The 24,295-nt window shown below is 37.0% G+C and overlaps 4 protein-coding genes and 1 non-coding gene across 6 annotated transcripts; 1 reads left to right on the top strand and 4 right to left on the bottom strand.

Annotated features, from left to right (window-relative positions):
• Positions 1 to 1,261: 1,261 nt before the first annotated feature.
• LOC103967789 lies at positions 1,262 to 3,099 on the bottom strand. Its single transcript, XM_009381096.3, has 3 exons — positions 2,943 to 3,099; positions 1,755 to 1,868; positions 1,262 to 1,530 (listed from the first exon to the last, which is right to left on the bottom strand). The coding sequence occupies exons 1-3, from the start codon at positions 2,958 to 2,960 to the stop codon at positions 1,393 to 1,395; spliced, it is 270 nt and encodes an 89-aa protein (XP_009379371.1). The 5' UTR covers positions 2,961 to 3,099; the 3' UTR covers positions 1,262 to 1,392.
• TRNAI-AAU lies at positions 3,084 to 3,157 on the top strand. Its single transcript has one exon. It is a non-coding gene; the product is annotated as a tRNA-Ile (tRNA).
• Positions 3,158 to 3,638: 481 nt separating this feature from the next.
• Positions 3,639 to 6,067, bottom strand: LOC103967790 (proteasome subunit alpha type-7). The gene is made up of 3 exons (XM_009381097.3): positions 5,856 to 6,067; positions 4,713 to 5,127; positions 3,639 to 4,025 (listed from the first exon to the last, which is right to left on the bottom strand). Exons 1-3 carry the CDS (start codon positions 6,026 to 6,028, stop codon positions 3,864 to 3,866), a joined length of 750 nt encoding a protein of 249 aa, XP_009379372.1. The 5' UTR covers positions 6,029 to 6,067; the 3' UTR covers positions 3,639 to 3,863.
• A 2,298-nt stretch (positions 6,068 to 8,365) lies between these two features.
• Positions 8,366 to 14,474, bottom strand: LOC103967791 (histidine kinase 1). Of its 2 annotated transcripts, none has more exons than XM_048575280.1 (13): positions 13,867 to 14,474; positions 13,363 to 13,605; positions 12,467 to 13,267; positions 12,020 to 12,267; positions 11,623 to 11,782; positions 11,421 to 11,547; positions 11,240 to 11,329; positions 10,949 to 11,143; positions 10,772 to 10,841; positions 10,657 to 10,699; positions 10,271 to 10,411; positions 8,991 to 10,157; positions 8,366 to 8,754 (listed from the first exon to the last, which is right to left on the bottom strand). In XM_048575280.1, the coding sequence occupies exons 1-13, from the start codon at positions 14,056 to 14,058 to the stop codon at positions 8,539 to 8,541; spliced, it is 3,693 nt and encodes a 1,230-aa protein (XP_048431237.1). In that variant the 5' UTR covers positions 14,059 to 14,474; the 3' UTR covers positions 8,366 to 8,538. The 2 variants fall into 2 exon arrangements, with proteins under 2 accessions (XP_048431237.1, XP_009379374.1); XM_009381099.3 differs by having other exon boundaries at positions 12,467 to 13,264; positions 13,867 to 14,469.
• Positions 14,475 to 21,280: 6,806 nt separating this feature from the next.
• On the bottom strand, positions 21,281 to 24,295 carry LOC103967792 (protein EARLY-RESPONSIVE TO DEHYDRATION 7, chloroplastic-like). Its single transcript, XM_009381100.3, has 4 exons — positions 23,123 to 24,295; positions 22,587 to 22,753; positions 22,011 to 22,095; positions 21,281 to 21,680 (listed from the first exon to the last, which is right to left on the bottom strand). The coding sequence occupies exons 1-4, from the start codon at positions 24,079 to 24,081 to the stop codon at positions 21,491 to 21,493; spliced, it is 1,401 nt and encodes a 466-aa protein (XP_009379375.1). The 5' UTR covers positions 24,082 to 24,295; the 3' UTR covers positions 21,281 to 21,490.

The raw sequence follows: 24,295 nt of genomic DNA, 5'->3' as shown, positions 1-24,295 counted from the left end.
TACCAGATGGACATAGGCCCACTGAGCCCAGTTTCTCAGAAAGAGAGAAAAAAGTTTCACCCAAGCCCAACATTATGATCAGCACACCTAGCAGCTCAAAATTCTGAAATTTTCAATTAGATAAATTAGAATTAGATGCCTTATTTTAGATTTTTTTTAAATTAAATATTTGTTACTTTTCAACTTTTGATTAAAGTGCTTTTACTTTTAATTAAACTTTATATTCCATGTATATTCTTAATTTAAGTATTTTATAAATTCTTTTAAATCCAATTCTATGTAAAAAAAAATGCACTCAATAATATTCATTAATTTCTTGCTATTTTTATAGAATCTCATCCCTTCCTCAATTTAAGGATTCAATTATATCTACTGGGGTCAAGATTAATTGGATGAAGTATAGCTTTTCCAATTTCCAACTTAACATTTTATATAGATTGTAAAAAAAGAAGAGTTCGTTTATAATTAAAATTGAGATGTAGACTAGACTGCCTAATTTCATGCAGTTGAAAATAAATTTGAATTTTTTAATAACTACTTATAGTAAAAACGTGAACTAAGAGTTTTCACATTTTTATTTTTATTTAAAATGAGTCCTTATTTCAATAATTATTTATTAAGAGTTGACAAAATATTTTTTAGTGCAATGTTTTAATGTGAAAAGTTATTTTTTTTTTGGTTTACACAACTTACACATAACGTACCATAAGTTTTGTATGTACCAAAATAAGGATAATACAACGTACTAATAAATTGGTACGTACTAAATAAAGAATTGCATAACGTACCAAAATACTAATACATACCCAGATTAAATTTATATAACGTACCAAATGATTGGTACATTATATTTAATATATTTGTTTGGTACGTCATATTTAATATATATGCATGTTATATCTCATAATTGTATGTTAATAGGATGTTTATGTGTTTTTAGAATTTAAAATAGCAAATTATTTGAATAAGAAAAATTCATTTTGAACGAATTATGATAAGACAAGATAGGATGTTTGTGCTGATTTTAGAATATTTGTGATATTATTTTCTGAACTAGTTGGTTAATTAAATACAATAAAAATCATAATTTTTAATTAAAAATTAGTAGGAAAATGTTTGATCAAAATTTTAAAAGTTATAGATGTTTGATTAAAAAAATTCAAATTTGAGGCATCTATATCAAAATGCCCCTAATGCCTTTGTGAACTACAAGTCATGGCATATTTTGCATCCTAAAAAGGAAAAAGAGAAAGTACAAGGATAGATGAACTTCTGCATCACATTACAAATGTCCCACAAACGAGATCACTACATACAACCGGATACAAGAGGGCGGTAGCCATGGCAGCCAAAGGCCTTGACTGTCAAACAACTGACGGCCACCACTTCGGACTACAGCAACCGGTCCCGAAAACTGTCTGTTTTGTCAAGTCTAGCTGTACCCGAGCTTGATGATTCGCCCATTGCATCTGGGGAAGCTGCTCTCTGGGATGCATCTTTCTTCAGAGAAGTTGGTATACCTGAAATTTCCTGAAGAATAAGAGGAGAGTATCAGTTAACATAATCTATAGACGGGGCAAGAATCCGACAGGGCAAGTCTATCCTCTCTTGAGATAACCTTTGTTCACCGTCACCTCAAATGGAGCAATAGACCTCATTTTATATGCGTTCCTCATTACATCATTGTCAAAACAATATAGAAGTACATGGTAGTATTGCAAATGAGTAACGTAAAACAATCAATTCCAGATTACCTTCATCAGATGCAACCTCAGGTCACAAGGTCGAACTTGATTTCCAATGCACGCCATCACAAATTTTGAATAGTTATACAAAACATCAGCTGCGGCTTGCTTTTTCTCGTCAATCTATATAAACAAAGCCAATGGAGAGCAAATTAGAGTAAGTCGTTTCGGCAGTTAAGAAGTATCTCATCAAACTTCCAACACCAAAAACCAGTTGATTTAAAACATAAACGAAAGTAACAAATTCAAACAATAAAAACCTCTTTCCGCCAGCAGTACACAAACTATTCAAGACATTCGAACTTGAAAAGGTACCAATGGTTCCGTCACCAAATTTAAGCATATCAGTCAACAAAAGCAATGACAAGTGAAATCTACTATATATCAATAGAACAGACTATACGTTCGTGGAGTTTCCAAACTCGATCATAATAGCCGGACCTAATCTAAACAGTTTCTGGCTATCACTTCACCATAGCCCTCTAGTTCCTTAGCTAATCGTGAAAAAAGTGAAGAGGGAGCACTATCATGCCCCATTGGAACAAGGGGCACATCGAAAACACTAGACCAACAAAGACCGGAATCATGGAACAATGTCATTCCCCATTAGACCAATCAATTGTTACCCAAAACAGTTCAACCATGCATATTCTTTTTGCATTTTACAGAACTAACATATCGCGGCCGTCTCAAGGCGAATGTTGAACTATTGATGGTGCCCGGAACGAGGCTCAAAGAACTGGAGGGGCGGGGCTAGTAAGCTGGTAAACGTTTTCTCCCCATTGCAGGCGGAAGCTACGGCTATTCGAGCAGGATTAGCTTGGAGGGTGGAAAGGGGTCTACAAAATTTCATCCTTGAGAGTTGAGAGTGATTCACTCCAGATCACTTGGGTTCCTGAATTTGACGACTGTTGGTCCTAATTTCCCGATCAAACCCAATTTTTATGAATTGGGACGTTTGAGAGTTTGATTTGGGTTGGTTTATACGCAAAATTCTCACACAAATTCGAAGCTCTAGAGGCTTGAAATTAATGAATTCCCAGATAAACTATAAACCAAGCTCTAGAGTTTGATTTGGGTTGAAAGAGAGAAGAGATTAAGGTCGTGATAATAATATCAGAATTAAAACTGAAATTAATTTCTTCCAAATAAAAGGAAAAATGAAATTAAGTTGGGAGTATGGAGAGACAAGAGTACCTCGTAATCTTCTTTCATGGCGGAAGCTCTGGGTCTCCGTGGGGGTTTCCAATGTGGAAGAGAGAAGGAACTACAAAGTAGAAAGAAAGAGTTTCAGAAATTAATTCTTTAAATATATCATTAGAAATACACGAACAAATTGGCCTATTAGCTCAGCTGGTTAGAGCGTCGTGCTAATAACGCGAAGGTCGCAGGTTCGAGACCTGCATGGGCCATTTTTACCAGTCCCTTTTTTTTTTCAAATTTTAATTTTAATTTTTTTAGTGGCCAACCAAAACGAAGCCCTCACGATCGATATCCGCTGACAACTTTTTAAGTGAGACTGATGGTAGTATCAAATCCGGATTTCGTTTCGAATTTTCAAGTGATGATAAGAACATTGTCAAGAAATGTTATTGAAGACCGTAGAGAGAGTTATCAAGAATGTCGTTATGAAATCAGACAGCATGCCATGCTCAATATGTCAATGTGTCTGGTTCGTTTGTAATGACGGTCTTGATAACTCTCTCTTGGTAATGGAGGGGTAGCAAGCTCTCTAGTCCTTCATCTTGATGCACCAGTATGCTACATTTCCAATTTCGTTACAATTGGAAACGAGAGTTTAAACGGTAGACACCGGAGAGCCTGCCCAACAGGCCATTCTTGGCCGTAAATGGTACGGTTGAATTCATATAGATGCCGTAAGCAATCGCAAAGTTAAAGACAACAATTCGAGCAGGCTTCGATTAAAACTTGAATAAGCAAATCTGAATCCATTTGAAGATATAAGCTGTAATAACTAGCAATTTCGAAGCTCATGAGCATACAGAATGCAGGAGGTTGAGATCAGTTTCAGCCAAATCAAGTGCAAAGTACAACTCCAAAAGAACAGCAAGGTGGAGTTCATCGTAAATTAAAGTTGCAAAAGGAAAATACGTAAGATCATGTCTCCCTGGGAGGTCCCTTCTTTGCGGCCTCGGCAGCTGCTTTCTCTGCTTCTATGTCAGCAACAATGGCATCAATTTCAGCTTCTTCAAGTTGCTTCAGACCGTGATCCTTCGTCATCACAGCAACTTCTATGTTTTTCCCTCCACTCTCAACAACCTACAAAATGAGATTTTAGACAATTTGAAATTTATATTTCTCGGGGAACAAAATATGTAACATATAGCATACAATAACACAAGTACAAATGACATGCTCTCTTCCCTAGTCTCAAGGTAAATAGTAATAGTCATGCAAAAAATCTAGACTCTAATGCCTTAATGGCGCACTAGATTTTCTCTGGTTATTTGGACCCGCAAGCAATTTGAGCAGAAGATGTGGCACGGTTTTAGTCCATCATAACTTACAATTTCACATGCTATGCCACTGTGTCGTTTCTAGTGCTGGCAATAAGCCAGTAGTGGCAGTTCTAAAATGATCAAGCTTTAAGGTGTACGAAAAAAAAACTTAACAATCAAAACGAATGCACTATTACTGCATATATGAACAAAGGCACTGAACAAGCATCTAAAATTGCTATGCATTTTGATTTGCATATCCTATTCACCATTATGTCACATTTCAAATCATCGTGTAGCCTCAGATGGACAAAATTTATTGCCTTCCCATTATTATCATTTAGAAACTTTCCCAACTAACATATAGTTTGAAAAACATAACAAAATGATGGGTCCTAAATTCATTTGTTGAATCGAATCTGGGTTTGGGACATCAAGAATGTTCTGAGATCAGTCATAGAGAACAGAAAATTACGTGCAACAAATAAAGGAAGCCCAAACAACTTACCTCAAGCAAAGCCCGGATTGCAAGCTTTACAGTTTCTTGCCCAGAAGTTTCTTTGTAGTTCTTCTCCAGAAACTCCCTTATCGAATTGGAGTTTCTTCCAGTTGCATTGGCTTTCCATGCTGAAAAAGTCCCAGAAGGATCTGTCTGATATAGTGATGGTGAATCTGTGTATGGATCAAATCCGACAATCAAAGTTGAAAGACCAAATGGTCTCACACCACCACTCTGTGTGTACTTTTGCTGAAGACCAGCAATGTATCGCGTTATGTACTCGACAGTCACTGGATCCTCAACAGTAAGCCTGTGGCTTTGACATTCAATCCGTGCCTTGTTTATCAACACACGAGCATCTGCTTTGAGCCCAGCGCAGGCTAGAGCAATGTGATTGTCCAGGTTCACAATCTTCCTCACCGATCTGCACAGCAGAAGAAAGAATATGGTTAGAAAGACAGTCCACAAGCACAATCTCTTTTTCTTTTCCTTAACAACTACTCATAATGTTCAAAGGAAATTGATTTATGACATATATTGCATCCAAAATGAGCAACTAAAGTGTGGTTTGTGCTCCAGTCGAAGGGTAGGTCTGCAAGGTGCATCATAGATCCATACAACCCTATTGACACCAATGTACATAGAGACCGCGCATAACCTAGATAGTGTTTTGATAACTTCTTCAGTAACAATCTTAATTCAATCGCAGTAGAGAAAGCAAAACACCAAATCAGATATTTGTATCAGAAATCTACGGGGCTTAGTTAATGCAGTCTACTGAAAGAGTCTATAACAATTTAATAACTTTTCAGATTCGATTAGGACTTCCAAGCATGATTACCAATATTTTAAACAAATGGGCTGTCGACTACTTTAGAAATAAGTAAAAAATATATTTTTTCACTGATTAGACTAGAATTTCCACCTTAAAATTGACATCTTGTTCGTCTTAAAATTGCAACGACCCAATTGAAATCTTACCCATTACTTTCAACTGCAATTTAAGCGACTATTCAAACCAATTGCAGCGATTAAAACCCAAAAGAATCAGAAATCGATGCGATTCAAAAACCCTAACCATAAACCCAACTTCAATTTTCCTCAGTTAGATCAAGGCAAAGAAAACAAAATATGTACGTGTGATCTCGATACCTGGAGTCTTGGAGCTTAGCAGTGGACTTCTTCTCGACGCCGAGAACAATGGTGTCGGTGCCACGGACTCCAACGGCGGCGTTACCCTTACGGACCGCCTCGAGCGCGTACTCGACCTGGAAGAGATGACCGTCTGGAGAGAAAACCGTAATGGCTCTGTCGTACCTCGCCATCTTTCTGCTGCCTCGTCTTCTTCTTCTTTCTTCTGATCTGGGTTTTCCGGGGAGCTGGTGCCTTTTCGGTTTGGGAGTTCTCTTTCGCAGTGACAATTATATTTTGATATTCTCGACTTAGGCCACAAGTCACTTGTTAATTTTCCCTTCGCACCATGGGGCAAAATGGTCATTTAAGATTTTTGGGTTTTATGTAATTTTATAGAAATTACAATTGCCACTCAAGAATTTTGATTGTGCACTTTAAAATTTTTATATTTGGAAAATAAATTATACTGACGGTGTTTAATAAAAATTTTGGACTGACAATAATTGTTTCTATATTTATTTTTTTGTAATTTTTTTTTCTTTTGTTTAAGCGAACATTTACTACAAATTACAAAGGATTTGTACCTCAAATTCAATTGATTAAAAAGTGTTTACTAGATTTATTGTTTGATTCCCCTATTATCACGGTTCTACCGAGCAATCAATTCTTGTCATACGTTTTTTCCAATCCATAAAAGATCTTATGGTGTTAAAAATAATAATAAGTCACTTAATACTACGGTCTATGGTGTACTGAAAAAAAAAAAAAATCTACGGTCTATGATGTTCCTCATCACTTGTAAGTGAGGAGGAGTATTTATCAATAATTGCCAAAATTTGACACCTTATTTTATAAATGTCACATTTTATAAAAATTTTCAAATATAGCAAAAAACTCATGTGAATGGACCTAAATACGCTCAAAATCTCAAAAATCATTTACACAGAAAACCCAAAGCACTTGAATAGATCTCCTCTACATTATTGTTCAAAGTGCAAGGCCGCGAGGACAGTTGGTAAACGTCGTTGAGCAGTTGCGGGTGTTGTCCAACTGTCAACTAATTGAGTACCAAATTGAAAATTTGTTGCTCATGTCTAAAACTCAATTGTTACCGTTAATACAATATCATCACGGTAAAATATTATTTGTACAATCATTTGGCAGACGTGATATTAGTTGAGGATTCTAACTCATTGAAACCAAATTCCAATCCGACTGTGCTTACGAATTTTCCTTAAATTTGTTGGATGACATGGATTTAAAACCATAACAGTTTTCATAAGAGGATCATTTCAATTAAATTCGTGCTTCTCTTCCCCGCAAATCTAATTAATCTATAATCCCTATTAGCAAGTTCAAAATTGTACCCGATCTCACAAACCAATCAAAACTAAACAATGGAGTGAGGGTGTGCGAAAATGCCGCTCTCGACAATGGGGCTAAAAATATCAATTCATGTGCAGAAAGTTTTAAATTTTTAGACATGAAAATGATTGGGAAGTTTAGCAATGTTGCTGCTTGGATATATAGTTGTGGGGTGAGAGTTTTGCCACTAATTTTGATTTGGTTTTAATTTTGAAGGTATTTAGGTCTATTTAAGTAACTTTTTTGTTATATTTGAAAGATTTTATCAAATGTGACATTTATGAAATTTGGTGTTAAATTTTGGCTATTATTGATAAAAACACAGTGAGATGTCATAAATTCGATTCTCACCAAAGGTGAATTTGAATCACATTATTGCCAACTTATTGTGAGGCTAAGCTCATTCCTTCTTACTTTAATGTAGATAATATCGTTCGTAAAAAAAAAAAAAAAAAAAAAAAGATCTTATGATCGTTTAATAACTATTTTTATTCTATATTTAAAAATAAAATTAAAATATTTTTTGATAGTTGTTTTATTTTCCACTTTTTAAAAATTGAAATAATTGTTTTATTTTCCACTCTTTTCAAAATTGAACACCATAACTTAAAAGCTACATTTGTGTGTCACATCCCGGCCTGGGGTCTACCACATCGCAGGCCCGCTCCATCACCGTAGCACGATATTGTCCGTTTTGGGCCCTGACCACACCCTCACGGTTTTGTTTCTGGAAACTCACGCGAGAACTTCCTAGTGGGTCACCCATCATGGGAATGCTCTCGTCCGAACTCGCTAAATTTCGGAGTTCTAATGAATTCTGAAGCCAGTGAGCTCCCAAAAGGCCTCGTGCTAGGTAGAGGTGGGAATATACATCGAAGGCTTATATGATCCACTCCCCTGGATGATGTGGGATGTTACATGTGAGTTTTCAAAATTTAGCTCGATTTCGAAATCAGTTTCATTTATTTAAAAGTGAAAATATTTTTTAAAAAGCGAAAACAAACGCTGAAAATATGATATCATGTTTAATAGGAAAAGGATGGTCTTGTAGACTAGTACCCTCTCCCCTGCCAATAGTGAAAGGAACTAGCAGATTTGCTTGCCCAAATTTGGATTAACCTTGATTTGGCCTAGTTAGCCTGCAAAATACTTTTTGGTGGGAATTAGCAAAAGAACACCTTGCTCTTCCCATATTTTCAGAGCCAAACAAGCAAAACACAAGAAGCTATATGTTGTATTTTCCAAGTATTATTCCCTAATTATACATCAAAAAGGCTTCCTAAGCAAACTTTGTTAAATTTGCTTACATTTTTTGCCTGATAAGTTGGAAAGTTAATTAGGTTGTTGTTCTAGTGAGTGAAAGAATGGTAGACACCATCAACTTGTAGTCAATTGGCTTTGTCAGATAAGCATCCATCCCCACCTCCAAGCACTTTGCTTCATCTGATAACATTGCATGAGCTGTTAGGGCAACGATCGGAATGTGCAAATCGGTCCCCTCCTCCGATTTCCTGATTGCTTTCGTTGCTTCATAACCGTCCATCTTCGGCATCTGATTCACATAAACACGCGCAAGTTCATCAACTTCACGAGTCATGACACGACGCGATGCATGTATAAGAAACAAATTGTTACATTTACAATGCGGCCAGATTTGTATAGGGTTTAGGGGTTCTTTAGTACTAAGAAGTAGGGTTTAATTCTTCCATCATGAATAATGTAATGCTGACGAGATTTTAAGAGCTTAAGCATATAGATACGAATTGTTTTTCGAGTTTTGATTCTTACCTGACAGTCCATTAGAATCAAGTCGAATGGACGGAAACCCCATATTTGATTATCCAAGTTCGTATCTCCATCTTTCGAGTGAAATTCCTTTCTACAATCTTCTGATTTGTTCATACAGTTGAGAGCATCTACTGCCTGCAGTCCATCAGCCACAGCAATCACAGTAGCCCCCATTTTTTCGAGCATTATAGTTGCAACTCTCTGCAGCACCGGTGTATCTTCTGCGAGTAGAATGCGCACGCCTTCGAGAGATTTCTGTTGATTTGTAGTTCTATTTTTATATGAACTACCATTCTCATTCGGACTGCTGGTGATTGAATGATGTTCTTGAACTTTCGAGTTTTCACATTGTGATTTTGTTGCATGGGATGCTTGATTGTTGCTCATTGCTTTATGTTCCTTATCTTCTGTGTCTTCTTTCCTTGAATTATTGTCTTTCGAGCACACGCGTGTGAGTTCAACTAAGCAGCTGTTAACCGCCTGGTACTGCGGGGAACTAGGTTTCATGATCCCGTCTCTTTGCTTTTCTTCGACATGAGATGTGTTTTCAGAATTAGAGTCATTCTTTTCAGATATATCAGAATCATCAGAGCTGCAGCCAACATAAAAATGAGTAGAATCGATCTCAAGGCATTCATGCAAGTCACCTTCATTTGTGCTATTTGTCAAACAGGTTGCGGATCTCCTCTGGGTGTCAAGATCTCTCTCTGTCATGACAGTTTCCAAAATATGAACCATTTTTGCCTTGTACATCGGTTTATTAACCATCAAAACATACCCTTTTCTTCGGAGCTCCATCTTTACGGCGTTGGATGTATCATGATTCAGCATCCATGCAAAGTTTGCTTTCCCAGAGTATTGATCAAGGAAGTTAAGCTGCTCCTTCCATATATCCGTGCTCAGGTCAAGCAGCCCTATATCGACAACCATGACGAAAGCTGGGTTCCTCATGTCACATGCGTTTCGTATTTCACCTCTCAAAGATTCACTCAGCGAATACTGTTTTTCGAAACTGTTTTTATAAGACGAATTCCTGCTATGAAAGAGTTCTCGAAGAATTTGTGTCAGTTCATTCCACTCAGATGTTGCCAGAGTGAACACTCCTTTTTTTCGCAACCACTGGGACATAATCAGTCTCCCCATGCTGCCGTGTAGTGCAAGCAGCACCTGCATTCACATTCAATCGTTAGTAGTATTTAGTAGATAAGTACAAGAAATCCACATAACGTCTCAGTTTCTAGTTTCGGATAACCTGAAAATCGAAAAGAAAGTTAACTTACAACTACATTTTTCTTTGCAAAATCTACTTGACAATGTTGCTCCGTGCCATCTGCAGGCGTATTGAGAACCAAGTAAAATTGCATTAAAGTACCCTGCCCGTCCTTCTTTACAACCTTGATTTCTCCACCCATCTTGTTAACCTGTCATCACCGCTATGCAATTATTTGAAGTGTAAAAGCAAGCATGGAGAAGATGCAGAATAACATAACATTGTTGCAGATCAGGGTGAAAACTGATTAGAATTGGCGAAGCTTTCAAGCGTGCAGCTGATTGTTCAAAGGTCATAACTTACACGAAACTAAGATAATCTTCGTGTTTAGGTGTTCGTGGAATGTGATTTACTTTGACATGCATGACTACTCTACGTAAGAAATTGTTAACTCACCAATGTTCGTACAATGCAAAGTCCAAGTCCAGTTCCCCCATGCCTAAAAAAAGATAACAGAGATAAGCATGCTGGGAAAAACCACAGGACAGTGGAAGTTGCTTGATTTACTTACGTTCGAGTTGTTGAGGGATCAGCTTGCTCAAAGCTTTCAAAAACAGACTCCCATTTACTCGGATCAATTCCTGCCAAAATATAGTAAAAAGATGAAACGACACAAGTTATCATGGGAAGAACGTTTTCCGAGTGAGTTTTTGTGCGTGTGCTTGAAATAAGGTTCTCCGTTGCATACCGCAACCAGTGTCATCAACTTCGAACCAAAGAATCATTTTGTTGTCGTCCTTGTTGGAAGCCTTTTTTACATGGTTGCCTTGCTTCAGCTTTGCCTTATGAGACGGCCACAAATTTTTCTGATCAAGAAGGATTCTCCTGGTGTCACCAGAAACGTTGAAGTTCTCGCATGATCCTCTAAGTATAACGTGACCCGCTGCAAACATTTGTCACAATTCGTCATACAAAATACAGCAAAGGTTGTATAAAACAGAGCTTAGCGAAATCGTTATAGTATGGAAGTTTTACTTACATGTAGTGAACTTGATAGAGTTGCTGATTAGATTAGCAAATATTTGAACAACTCTTGCAGAGTCCCCTCGAACTAATTTCGGAATATCATCTGAAGAAAAAAAGATCGATCAAATAAATTTTCATGAAAAAAATAGAATGACTTCTAAATGAAATACTAATCATTTCTGTTTAAGTAATACCAGAAAGATCTAAAACAGTCTCCACATTGTGGTTAATGCACTGCACGGAGAACATGTCAAAGAGCCCCTCGAGTTCTCTTCCCAGATCAAACTCGGCTTCTTCCAACACCATTTTTCCAGATTCAACCTGCAAAACATATTCCAACATAACCAATCGTTAGTTTCTTTTTCGGATAAACGGTGCAATGTCCCCATGTCTAACCTTGCTGAGATCCAATATGTTGTTGAGAAGCCGAAGTAGAGCGGTCGAGCATTTTCTGATCTGAGTAACTGTGGAGTATTGTTCATTTGTAAGGCAATCATCACTAATCATAATGTCCAGCAGCCCAATCACCGCCGCCATTGGTGTCCTCAGTTCATGACTGCAATGCAACAAAGTTACATACGCTTGGATTAGATCACAAGGCGTGTTTAAACTAATCTACGAGCAAAACCCGTATCTTCACAAGTATCTTCACAAAGAGATTAAGTATACGTGATAATGGTCATAATAACTAAGTGTCGAAAATGCTTAGCCTGGTAGCGTAGGTTTGTAACTGAAGAGGGCATTAAAGAGATTAGCTATATATCGAACTCTCGGAAATGCTGGATTTTTCTACCTCATATTGGCTAGAAATTGGCTTTTGTAGTTACTAGAGGCCTCAGCCCTTCTTCTTGCATCTAGGTGACTTATCAGTTCTGCCCTCAGCTTCATCTCCTTTGAAACTCCGTTCGTGAGTATGAAAATGCAAACACATCCAATCACCAGAATGCACAAGGATGCAGATATCAGTATAACCAACGTTTTGAACGCTCTTTCGTCTACCTTCCCCATTATATATTTTCGCGGAATGATAATAACCCCTACCTGCACAAACCGTAGCTTGATTTAGTTTCCTTCTTAAATGGTTTAGAGAAAGCCTATTCTTCACAGTCGGAAGCTTGACAAAACAAAATACGACACTACTAATTAAACCGATGCCTTTTATGATGAAACATCACACTTACTGCGCTAACACGCGGTTAAGTACAAGTTGGGAACAATACTGATGTTAGAGAAAGCTTACCAGAGGAAGTTTCTTTAAATTTAGAAAAAACGAGTCGATGTAATACTGCTGGTTTCCAAGCCTGGCATTCTCAACATGAACCTCATGACTAGGAGGAAACTTGTCACCATAGGCTCGCTGCAACCACTCTGCTCCTGAGTGTATTATGCGATCCTCAGAATCGACAGCCATCATGAGCTTAGGCCCTCTCGTCGAATTCGTCAAAAGTGGAGCATTTGTTGACGTAGCAAGCAAGTAACCTTCTCGAGAAGTTAAGTAAATATGTCCACTGTGAAACTCAACGAGCTCTTTCATCAGTTGCCCTACACTGTACAGAGCTGTAGTAACACCCACAACCGCCACTTTACTTTTATTTGAAGGGTCGGAAACCGCCAGTGCAGCCGAAAGAAGTGGTGAATCCGAATACTTGCTCACCCCCACGTGCCAAGTGGCCACACCATCCGGTACTTGTGAAAGCCCTGCAATGTTGATCAGATCATCCGGTTGAATTTGGGTTGCTTTCCCTGTCTTCTCCCCTGTGACGGGATCAAGTGGCTCGCGGTACCATTTCGCAGAAATGTTGCCATGTATGGACTGATCACTCCACGCCTGATGTGTTGTCACTGCATTAGCATCATACGCACCACTTGCGCTGATCGAATAGTTTGAGAGATCTGAGTAGATGTAGTATGTATTGTTGCTCCTGTGATCTCTGTGGAATGCCTGGACAAAACCATTTCTGTAGTTTATAGTGATTGCATTGAGAGCCTTACGGCTCGCGAACATTGCCCACGTCACAGCCCTCATTGATTCATATAGCTGCTAAGAGGTCAAAAATGCATCAAATCAAGAACATAGGTAAAACAATCTCAAATCAAATTAACAAGAACATGAAAAAGGTGTAACAATTAATCAACCTCCACTTGTTCTGCTTGACTGGTAGGGTTGCTGTTCCGTTTGATCACATACTCCGAAAGCTTAACCTGCGCTGCTGTTATTTCTGCCGTGGAATTTAAGATGTTCCACATCCTTAACACAGGACGTTGCAGAAGTTCGTATCGAAGCCCGTATGCTAAGTTGCTCAGCGATTTTGCAGTGTAGATCCTTGTGAAATGCCATGTCAGTATGGTTAGTAGCCCTATTAAAATTGCTAGCATAACCTGCACACAAAAAACCATCAATATAACAAGGCTATGTGTAATCAGTACGCTAAGTTTCTCCGTCCCGCATATCACAGTTATACATATGCAAAATTAACTAGTCAAAAGCACGAACAGAACAATTATGAACACATTCAACTGTAAGTTGCTGGTAAGCAGGGTTTCTCAACGAGGCGAAAAATCGAGTGCCCTTTCAAGCTTAACATATTGATCATGTAGAACAAACTTTCAAATTTAGGAGATGCATGAACTTGTACTAACCATGATGGCGAGGCGGGCAACAAAGACGCTGTAGTAGGAGGAGAGGCAATGAGCATTTCCATACTGGAACTGGTCTCTTTCAACATCCCTATGAAAGATTCTTCTTCCCAGAGGAGTTGTAGTGTTGCTCCTTCTCCAAGGTGTGGCAAAACTTGAAATTTTATTAAACACTTTTCCTAGAGGAGTTGCCATTGGTGAACATTCATGTGACTCTCACAAGGGACTTAAACAAATCCTGCAACTTAGAGAGAGAGAGAGAGAGAGAGAGGTGTTGGAGAGGGTGGGATTATAAAATATACTGGTTTCCTGAGTCACAGCACATTCTGCTTAATGCAAATGTGTTGTGAGTGGGAAGTGCTTGTGGGTGGTTTTTATTCCTTCTATCAATCCAAAGCATCAATGCCACATCTCTCTAAAATCTGCTTTTTTCAATAGTGCTTTTGCCCAAATTCTGACTGCTGGCTCTCTGGTGGTGCTTTTTGGATTTTAGGGCAACCCAACCAGTTGTTTAATGCAGAAGCCGACATTGGAGTGAACACATTTTTGGTGCTTCCATTACAGCCATTTGAGAATTACATGATGTGGGTTAGCCAGGGTCCACCAGGATCATGCTACTAAAGAAACCTTATCAACTGGATATAATATTTGTTTTGTTTTATTTTGATACGAGCGATAACGGAGAAAGGATAATCGAACGTAAAATTTCGGTTGCAGGGTGAGTAAACGTAGATCAACGCAAGTGGATCATAGTTTCAAACTCATACTACATTTATCAACTGGATTTAGTGGATTCGATTTTAATACGTTGGATGTCTACCAATGAAATTCACCAAATGGAAGATAATCTGAGTGAGTAAAAAGTTTAGCACCAAATGAAAGATGCTTATGTTTAGATATTGTTGATAAGAGGGAATGGAGAATCGAAAATAGGACCCCGGTTGCAGATTTGATTACTTGATGTCTTTTTATCTATAATTCAACATCTGAGATTCGTAAAATTTGAACTCAAAACCAATAGTAGAGCTAGAAATTTTTTATCGGGTGGGCTAGATTAAAAATTTAAATCTTTATAAATAAAGAAACTTGATACCTTATTTTTCATAGAATCAGGTAGCTTAAAAAATTCACAAGGTGAGCCAAAAAATTTTGTAATTAAACAAATACGTGTTAAAATTAAACAAATCCAAACTTGTACATGTACAAGAAGCGATGAGAAAAATAATGTAAGAAAAGGAGATGGTTTGCAAACTGTATTATATAATTTTATGTAGTTAAACCTAGAGATTTCGAATTAGTGACTAAATATTTGGTGGGCTACATTCGAAAATCAATCAAAATTACATGTAAAATTTTATTTTTCACCGTAAGCTACCTAAGCTACAGCCTAGGGTAGCCCTTAACTTGGCTCCGCCAGTGCTCAAAACCTCTTTCAGCAGAATAAAAAGATGACGTTAGCGATGAGGATTCGATTTTTATACTTTGGATATCTCTGCAACCAAATGTCGAGATAATCTGAGGGAGTGAGGGTTAAAAACTGAGGACAATTTTACTGGACATGTAAAAGTGATCTTAGAAATTTCCTCCTAGAATTGTATAGTGGACCAACGATCTTTCAGTTTTGTCAACTGTCATCATGTTTCTTATTTAGTTGGTAGGTTGAAATGATTCGGAATAAAGCTTTGTAAATGTAACCTAGCTGGGGTCAAAGTCCTTAATTAAAGTTACTTAACGGGAAATAGTGTCCTACAACACCGTCATTTAACCCTATCTTCGAACTCTTGGTTTTAAACTTCTCCATCTTTCAATATCTTGTCAAGTGCTCTAAAAGAGTGATTCAAATATAAATCATTTAACCCTGCATCTAAAGTATCAATTCTCCTAATTCGACCTCCAATTCTCTTTTGATGGTAAATAAAACCTCACATCCAATGATAATCCAATGGTAATTAGACTCTAATCACCATTTAGATCACTAGGTGACATTAAAATGTTGTAAGTTGCAACCCAACTTGTAGGGAGATTAAAACAAGAGGTATTTTCTGATTTGTTCCTTGAATTTGTAAGTCAGTGCCAATTTTCTTCCTAAATTTTTACTTTGTCAATTACCCCATAAACTTGTATAATTAGTTAAATTTTCCTACCGTTAGATTTTGAATTTTTCATAAAAAAATTTGTTGTGCTGTGAGAATAAACAAATTTTTTTTTCTTTCCAAAACTGCTTTTGATGTGCTGTGAGTATAAACAGTTGTGAAAGAAAAAAAAAAACAAGTGAGTGTTTGGTAAACTATAGTGCTAAAAACGCTTTTAAGAAGAAAAAAAAACACTAAATAGAATTGTCGATATGAAAGTTTCATTAATTAATACTATTCACCCATCTCCTATAAAAAAATAAAAAATAAAAAAAAAGGTTTTTTTGAGAAACATGAATAGAGCTGTTTCTACTTTTGTTATTTTACACTCATAACACCCTTTTTTTTTTTTTTCATTTACTAAATATATTTTAGCCCCAATTTTTTTTTTCTTTCTGAAAAACTGCTTTTAAAAAAAATTTAGTGGGGGTAGCTGCTGCTGATAATATTTCTTTTACAATGAGATGATGGTGTCGAAGGTGGCAATAATAATTAATTGGATGTACGGACTAATGCAAAATAGATAAATGGGCGTGCACATTTAATTTGAATTTGATAATTCATCATCTAGAACGTAGGATTTGTGATCCAACTCACCAGTCACTAGTTATCACTTATCATGTATGTTTGGAGTGTTTTTTTTTTTTTTTTTTTTTTTTTAATCTAAACTACACGCTCTACTGCTAATAAGATTGTGCGTTTAAAAGCACTCGATTCTTTACGTACGAGGAATATTTTATCTTTGTAAACAAATATCAATTTCATATACATGCATAAACTTTTCATTTAGTTGTTTTTATGTATGTATGTTTCTGGTTTAGGTTCAAGATTCTCTTATAAATCACTTTTGTACGTATTATTTTTTTTAAAGGGGACTTGTTAGTGGTTTTGTTACGACAATCTACTCTTTCGGAAGCTGAAAGGACTCACAAAGACATTTCAACCTATTCGAGCCACCAATGTGTGATTTACTAGTGCCAAAATTCGAATCTAAAACGTGCTTTTTGGAATACAGGCTTGAAATCTATCACCAACCACTAAGTCACCCCATAGTGATTTGTAGTATCATTTTTTTATTTATAGGCAAAAAATAATTAACTGTAAGAAATCAAGTAGGGTTTATGTGATTTTATTCTTGGATGACCTAATAAAAGGTTAGGAAATGATATTATTGTGGATAGTGGCACATCCTCTTTCTCCAGAGATGTTGACTAAATATTTGATTAAGTAATTAGGATAATTTTTATGTACTTGATTTATAATTTTCATGTTATATGGCTTCCAGCACGAAGTCCATTTGATATATGGATTAACGGATCCGAGTTAAAAAAAATATGCAGGCTAAAAGGTGAAAAGACTGGGGTCAACTTAAACACTAGCATTAGATAAATGCTAAGGAAATTGTCTCAAAGTAAGTCTTTTTGTGGAGCCTCTTTGCCATTTTACAATTTTTTGTTAATTTTCGTACCAATGTTATAAAATATTGTGTCAAAATATGAGTTGGTAAAGAGTCCATAAAGAGTCGTATTTTTAAGAGAGGCTTCTTAGCATTTCTCCTAGCATTATCAAGGACACTAGCTTTCAAGCATGCATTTACGTGCGTGCAAATGGCATTTTTTGAATTACAGTGTACTATGCGCGACTATGCATTTTTTGAATCACGTTATTGTTAATTCATTGTGAGGTTAAGCCCAACCCTTCCAGGGCTCTCCCTTAGTGTAGATAATATCATTTGTTCAAAAAAAAGAAATTATTTGACAACTAATTGCATCACATTATAATGTGCGTGCGAAAGATCTTTTTTATAACCAGCACTACACCTCTTAATATGTTTTGAACATGTTTAAAAATAGAAAAAATAATATTTAATAAATAAATGATTGAATCATATTATTGCTAGCTCATTGTGAGGTACTAATTATAAAAAAATAAAAAATAAAAAACTGCACAAAAAAAAATAAACTATAAAAAATACTATTTATATGACGAAAATACCCTTACATTATTTTATGCATTATTTTAAGCTGCTTTTAACTTTTTTATTTGAAGGGCATTTTTATCCCATTTATTTTGGTGAATTCTGATCCCAAATGAGGCTGCTGGCTTTATACAGTAGTATAGATAATTACATGCTTTTCCTAGTTAAACGACAGCATTTTGCTTTGAAATCTCATTGAGATCTACTCCGATCATAAAGTGTCACACCCAAATTATCTAAAGTTACATATATGGGGTACAACCTATAAGTTTGCGGTACAATGTACTAGCATTGTACTAAATCATTGAGTATGAATAGGATATGATATATAAGCTTCTCAACGTTCTTCTCAACAAACTTATCATGCAAATCATAAATTGATATATTTAATAATTAATTAAAGGGGCTGAAATGTCTCAACAAGCTTGTCATGCAAATCACAAATTGATATATTTAATCTCTACTAGTTAATAAAACACTCACTATCAACCAAAATCCTATGAAATTATCAATTTAACCATCTAATTAAAACAGAATATGAATAAGAAATATGAGACAGAAATGTAATTTCACATAACCAAATTTTGCAGTTTTTTTTTCAAAGTCTCACCTACATGTAATCCTAACATATCTCTAATTAAAAACAAAAAACAAAAACAAAAAAAAATTTCTCACACACTTTGTGCGTGCCCATATGCTAGTAATTAATTAAAAGGACTAAAATGTCTATGTGAGTCTTTCCACCTCCAGTTGGTCTCTTTTTTTTTCTTTTTTTTAAATAACAATAATAATTAAAGAGTTAAGTATAAAAACTACCCAATTTTTTTGGGTGATTCTAAATTAGTCTCAACTGTTTTAAATATTTCAAATAACTACCTAACATTTTGAAAATTAGACATCTGGTCGTTATTGAGGATTTTACCAACATTAAGTGATGACGTTACTAGCAAAATGATGAGGTAGACAAATGCTAAAGTTGATTTTCACTAATCGACGTATTTGGAGTTCCAATCCCCAACCCATTTTAGTATAGTTAAACCATAAATTTGCTTAGCTAATGGTGTCAATTTGGAGATTTAAATCTCCATAGATGACTTGAAGATTAAAACTCGCTTACTATTTGTCAATGTCATCATTGAACACTAGTGAACCTAATAGATATTCATTTTTCAAAACTTCAGGTAATTATTTGGAATGTTTTAAAAAGCTACAATTTGGAATCACCGCTAAACAATTTGGTAGTTATCCGGAATTGATCCTTAATCAAAAGCACAAATAATCAGTTTATGCATATGTCAAACTGTAATTTTTCTGTAAAGAATAATGAGTCATTCTATGCGAAAAACCGAAAAATGGATGTTTTCAATTTTGTCAAGGCAAGTCATTGTATCATTATCATGACTCGTCCTCGCACTTTAAGCAGTAATGATGAAAAATCTTAGGTAAGATTGTCAATGTCAATTATTTGAATTCCAATTCGTGGGAAAAAGGACATTGTCGGAGAGGATTATTGATGCCAATTATATTATTATCTCGTAATTTGCAGAGATAACAACAATCTCTCAAATTAATCACAAAAAAAAAATAAAAAAAATTAGAGGGTCAGAAAACTTCGTAATTTAGAATCAGACAAGCAAATCAAGTGGAGAGACTTTGCTGCATAAATCGGCTTTGGGCAAGAATATCGCACGTGAGAGGATTTACACTAAAGAGAGATTTGATTCGTTGCTAATGACTTGAAAATGTCCTTGAGGTCATGAGGAACTGGTGGCTTAAAATTAAAGCCAATTCTAAGTGCAGCTGTCTTGTCGCACACAACAACACATTCAACAAATAATAAAGATGTATTTGATTTTATTCAATCTCGTTTAATTTGAATGTGTTGTCTGTCTTGTCGCACACGACAACACATTCAACAAATAATAAAAATGTATTTGATTTCATTCAATCTTGTTTAATTTGAATGTGTTCTCGTATGCGATAGAACCGCACTTCGTTGAATGTACAAAGAAATGTGTACAATATTTTGGTTTTTTGTTGTTCGTAGCAACGAAGGTTGGACGTGACGGTGACGGGATTGCAGGATTGAGAAAATGGGGTGTAGACTGTAGCGTGTACGCTTTGCAAGTTCCAAGAGGTGTTTGGGTCCACCGATCAATCACTCACACTGTGTTGGATTATATTATTGGGTCCATATTATTGGTACATGTAACATGATCGGTTATAGAATTGGACACACCGATGGTGGTTGCACTGGTGGCAGCTGCAACATTAGTATGGTTAGGGATGTAAATTGGTTCGAAAAGTTCGAGCTTCCATCAGGTTCGGCTCTTGTTTGGTTTGTTAAAATTTGGTACGTGAAAGATTTAAGCTAAATTTAATTCGTCTCAATTAAGAAACAAATCAAACTTGAGCATTGATGTGTTTGATTCATAAAACACGTGAGCAGCTAGAAATTTTTCATGAGACGGTTCGAGAAAAACTTCAGCTCAGCTTGATTCTTCAGAGAAATAATAATATAATTCATATTTAGTGTACCAAGACCAACTAATTAACTAAATTAATAATAAAAAGTTAAAAAGCTTAATATGGTTTTATTATTTCTTGTGTGATTCAGTGGAAATAGGACTTCAAATTGCCGCTCAGAAAAACCTAAATGATACAAAAGCTAAACCAAAATTTAACTTTCAAATTGTTCACTATTCCAGGTGCTAATATCTGTTTCAGAACTTTTTACAGGTAACATTTCGCTATAAATTGTATGGTGATTTATGCATACATAGTGAAAAATACTACGGGGACCACATTTTTATACCACATTAGCATACGATTTGATTTGACAAATATTGTGTACATGACACGTCAATTAATTCATCTTATTGGCTGATGATTGTATGAATAATTTGTCACATCATGTGGAACACCAATGTGATATGAATACGTGGTCAAATTTTTAAGACTTCATTTATAAATCATCTTTGCAAAAAATAAATTTAATGTAAAATCATTTACTCATTTGATTGTCATGATGAAATTTCAATGTTTCTTAGAACATAATGTTTACCATCTTTTTTAAACTCAACTATATACTTTAAATATTTTCGTTTTGACTAATATTTTTGCAAGAATAATATACAAAGTACAAATTAGAAAAATAAACGGTTTGAATCGTTGAATTTCGATGATGTGAAGTGGGCTCCACAAAAATAGGGATCCCTCTAGACAAAGGACCTGGAGCAGTGAGTGTTGTGATGTTCCATTTTGAAGCGATACAGAGCCACAACAAATCAAGCAACGTAAACAATTGTGAAGGAGGAAAGTTCCCATTCCCAATACGAGTCATGACCATCTTCAATAAATATACAAAAAACAGTTACAATGAAAACATGCATCCATGGTTTCGACTGTAGTACAACAGCAACACGAAGAACTTGACGTTCCATGCAAGCACGAAACCCTTTGGGGAAAATGGGGGATGAAAACTTGGAAGGGCTTAAATGAAGATTCCTAGAACAAGTTATTTGGATTTTTTAGTCCTTACCTCCTCAGCTGCTGCCTTGGCAGCAGATTTGGCTAGGGTGGAGGATTTGAAAGCGCTTTTCGGGTTGAGTGCCTTTCGGATCTTAAAAACAGTCCATGCAGTTCCTATAGCATGTCCTGCTGCATCAAGCCCGTCGTTTGCAGCCTTACCTGCTTGTTCACCATACCTGCAGGACAGTCATACTCAAACGTTTACACCCTATCACAGAAGCATACCACTCGTCTGATGAATTTTGAAAAGCGTGAAGTAGGCCATCAACTATTGCTACCGGCAATAGTTGTTACCGGCAACAAACATATAGGGTTTGAAACCGGGGGTTAACTTGTTGATCCGAAACCAACACAAATGTTAATAACCTCTTGTAATGCATCCCCTAAGTTATAGTGGGCCAAAATAGCAGGTCTACTGTCCACATGAATCGTGCATATCTTTTCAGTCTTTATTTGTTTCATTTACTGTTACATTACTCTAGCATCAAGCATCTAGTGAACCTTACCTGTGGGAGACGAGCTCGGTTGTCACAGTAGACGACGTTGACATGACATTTTTCCCGGCTACTTCAACAGCATCACAGACTTTGCCTAGTTACAGGAACATGTAAACATTAAAATTCAACCATCTGATTGGAAACAGTCATATAAGATTACAGAAACACAAAAGGTAAGGACAATTAATACATCATCTATGATGGCATGTTTAGATCTACCTAATAGTCAAATGTAGTTATATATCTAAAGGCTTTTGGCTAAGTTCACGGTCACTCGCAGTGATAGCGGTAAGAAAAATCTCTTTAGCTGCAAGAAAATCTACCCTTCTACAGTTAAAGGTCAAAAATAAAACTTTTGTTCGGGAACTATCTGCACCACTCTTGTAATTTATAAACGAGCTCACCGGAGTTCCACTACAAGCAGCAATGAAATGACACATTTATACGGACAGTTTGTGTATCATTCAGATCGAAAGTATTAATGAAATTACGACAGAACGACAAGATAGAGGTTTTAATTGAAAGATTTAGCAAGCCTGTTATTAAGAAAGCATCAAAATCAAGGTACTGAGATGATCAACATACAAAATCCATCCAGCGATGCTAGCAAAATTTCCCCAGGCAGAAGACGGAAGAATTTCTTTCCCACTTTGGAGTTTACCACCGAACTTGTGAAGAATCCAGAAACTTTCAAGACCCCAGAAAGGACACCGGCTGCAACTTTCTGTGTCGTTTTGCTCACCTTCTTAACCCTGCAGAACAAGTAAAAGTTAGATTCTTGATCAAAACCATTCTATCGACCCCAGAAAGCAAAAGGGCAAAAACCCAAACAGTCGACTAGAAGATGACACCCTTGTCTTCAAACTAATGTTCATAGACAGTGCTGTAGAACAATAAGGCAATGTCCAGATACTTGCAACTAATGTCTTCCCTGGATCCTACGAGAACGTATGAAGATAAAGGACCAAACTCCAAATACGAAAATTGGTCTCGGGCATCAATCTAAGTACGAAAGATTCATAATTTTCCATAATTAATTTGTCTTAAAATTTGACAAGTTTCAATAGACAACCGGGACTAATGCATCCATCAAAGACACAAACAACACACAAATTTTGTACCTTTTAATCCTTCTCATGGTTTGGGGACTGACTTCCTTATTCGAACGCGGGTCCATCCGCTTCTTCATAACCTCATTCCCCAATTTCAATCTCTCCACCGTCACATCCCCACACCACAAGATGCCCTTGATCAGCTGGCCTGAACCGGCCGCGATCAATTTGGCAGCCATTCCATTGTAATCCTCCACATTCGGTGCCAATGTGGTCCAATACACAGCGCTCCTCTCCTCCAACTCCTTCTTCTTCTCCGAGCTCAACTCCTCCGGCGAGGTCTCCAATGCCAGGGTATCGTCCAACGCCTCCCCCTTCCTCTTCGCCTTGTCCGAAACCTTCTGTACCGAAAAACTGCTGTAACTCTTCAAAATCCCATCCAATTCCTTCACCAATCCCTCCTGCCCTTTCGACGCGATCGTCAATCCGTAGTTCAAAAAACTGTCCGGATCATTCGCCTTTGATTTCGGGTCTGACCCGGACCCGGAATCGGAATCCGGCGGAGCGTAGAGTGAGAAGAAGTAATGCGAGTCGTCGAGCTTGACGGTGCCTTCGTTCTTCGCCAGAGGCCACTGGATCTCGTCGCCGACTCGGGCGAGGACGGCGACTATGTCGTCACCATGGACGAGGCGTATGATCGTGAAGTCGCCGGAGTCCAGCTCGACACTGTAGTGCGTGTCGATTAAATTAACAATGGTGCCGGGGATTTTGATGAGAACCTCTTCGGTGGCCACCGGTGGAGCTGACGGCGGAGCCTCGGGTGGAGCCGACTCCTCGGGCGGAGCGGAGGGTGGGTATTGGTAGGTAGGGTTAAGGTATTCCGGGAAAAGATTTTCGTAGAGGTCTTTCATGTCGAGGGAAGGGTAGAGATTTGGGGCTGAGGAGGTAGGGATTGAAGGTGCTTCTGGGTTCGATTGGATGATCTCCGGGTAGAGGGGCTGTTTGGGAACGAGGTTTGGGTTCGCCATGGCTGTGACTTCTCCTGTTTGGCTCTGAAGATTGGAGAAGATTAGGGTTTCAGACTAAGCGAAATGACGGAGAAGAAGATGGATGGGACCACGGCGCTCGGACTTTCTCGAGATGGTGACCGGAGTCTGCATGACACGTGGCGGTTGTTCGGTAATGCCAAGTAGGATTAGGAGGAGACGCAGCTTTAAAGGAAGGTTAGCTCAACTGTCTCGG

Source organism: the organism of the source record quoted next, unplaced genomic scaffold (assembly GCF_019419815.1).
Source record: "Pyrus x bretschneideri cultivar Hongxiangsu unplaced genomic scaffold, Pyrus_bretschneideri_v1 Contig8, whole genome shotgun sequence".
NCBI lineage: Eukaryota > Viridiplantae > Streptophyta > Magnoliopsida > Rosales > Rosaceae > Pyrus > Pyrus x bretschneideri.
This window is presented reverse-complemented; position numbering and strand designations above follow the sequence as displayed.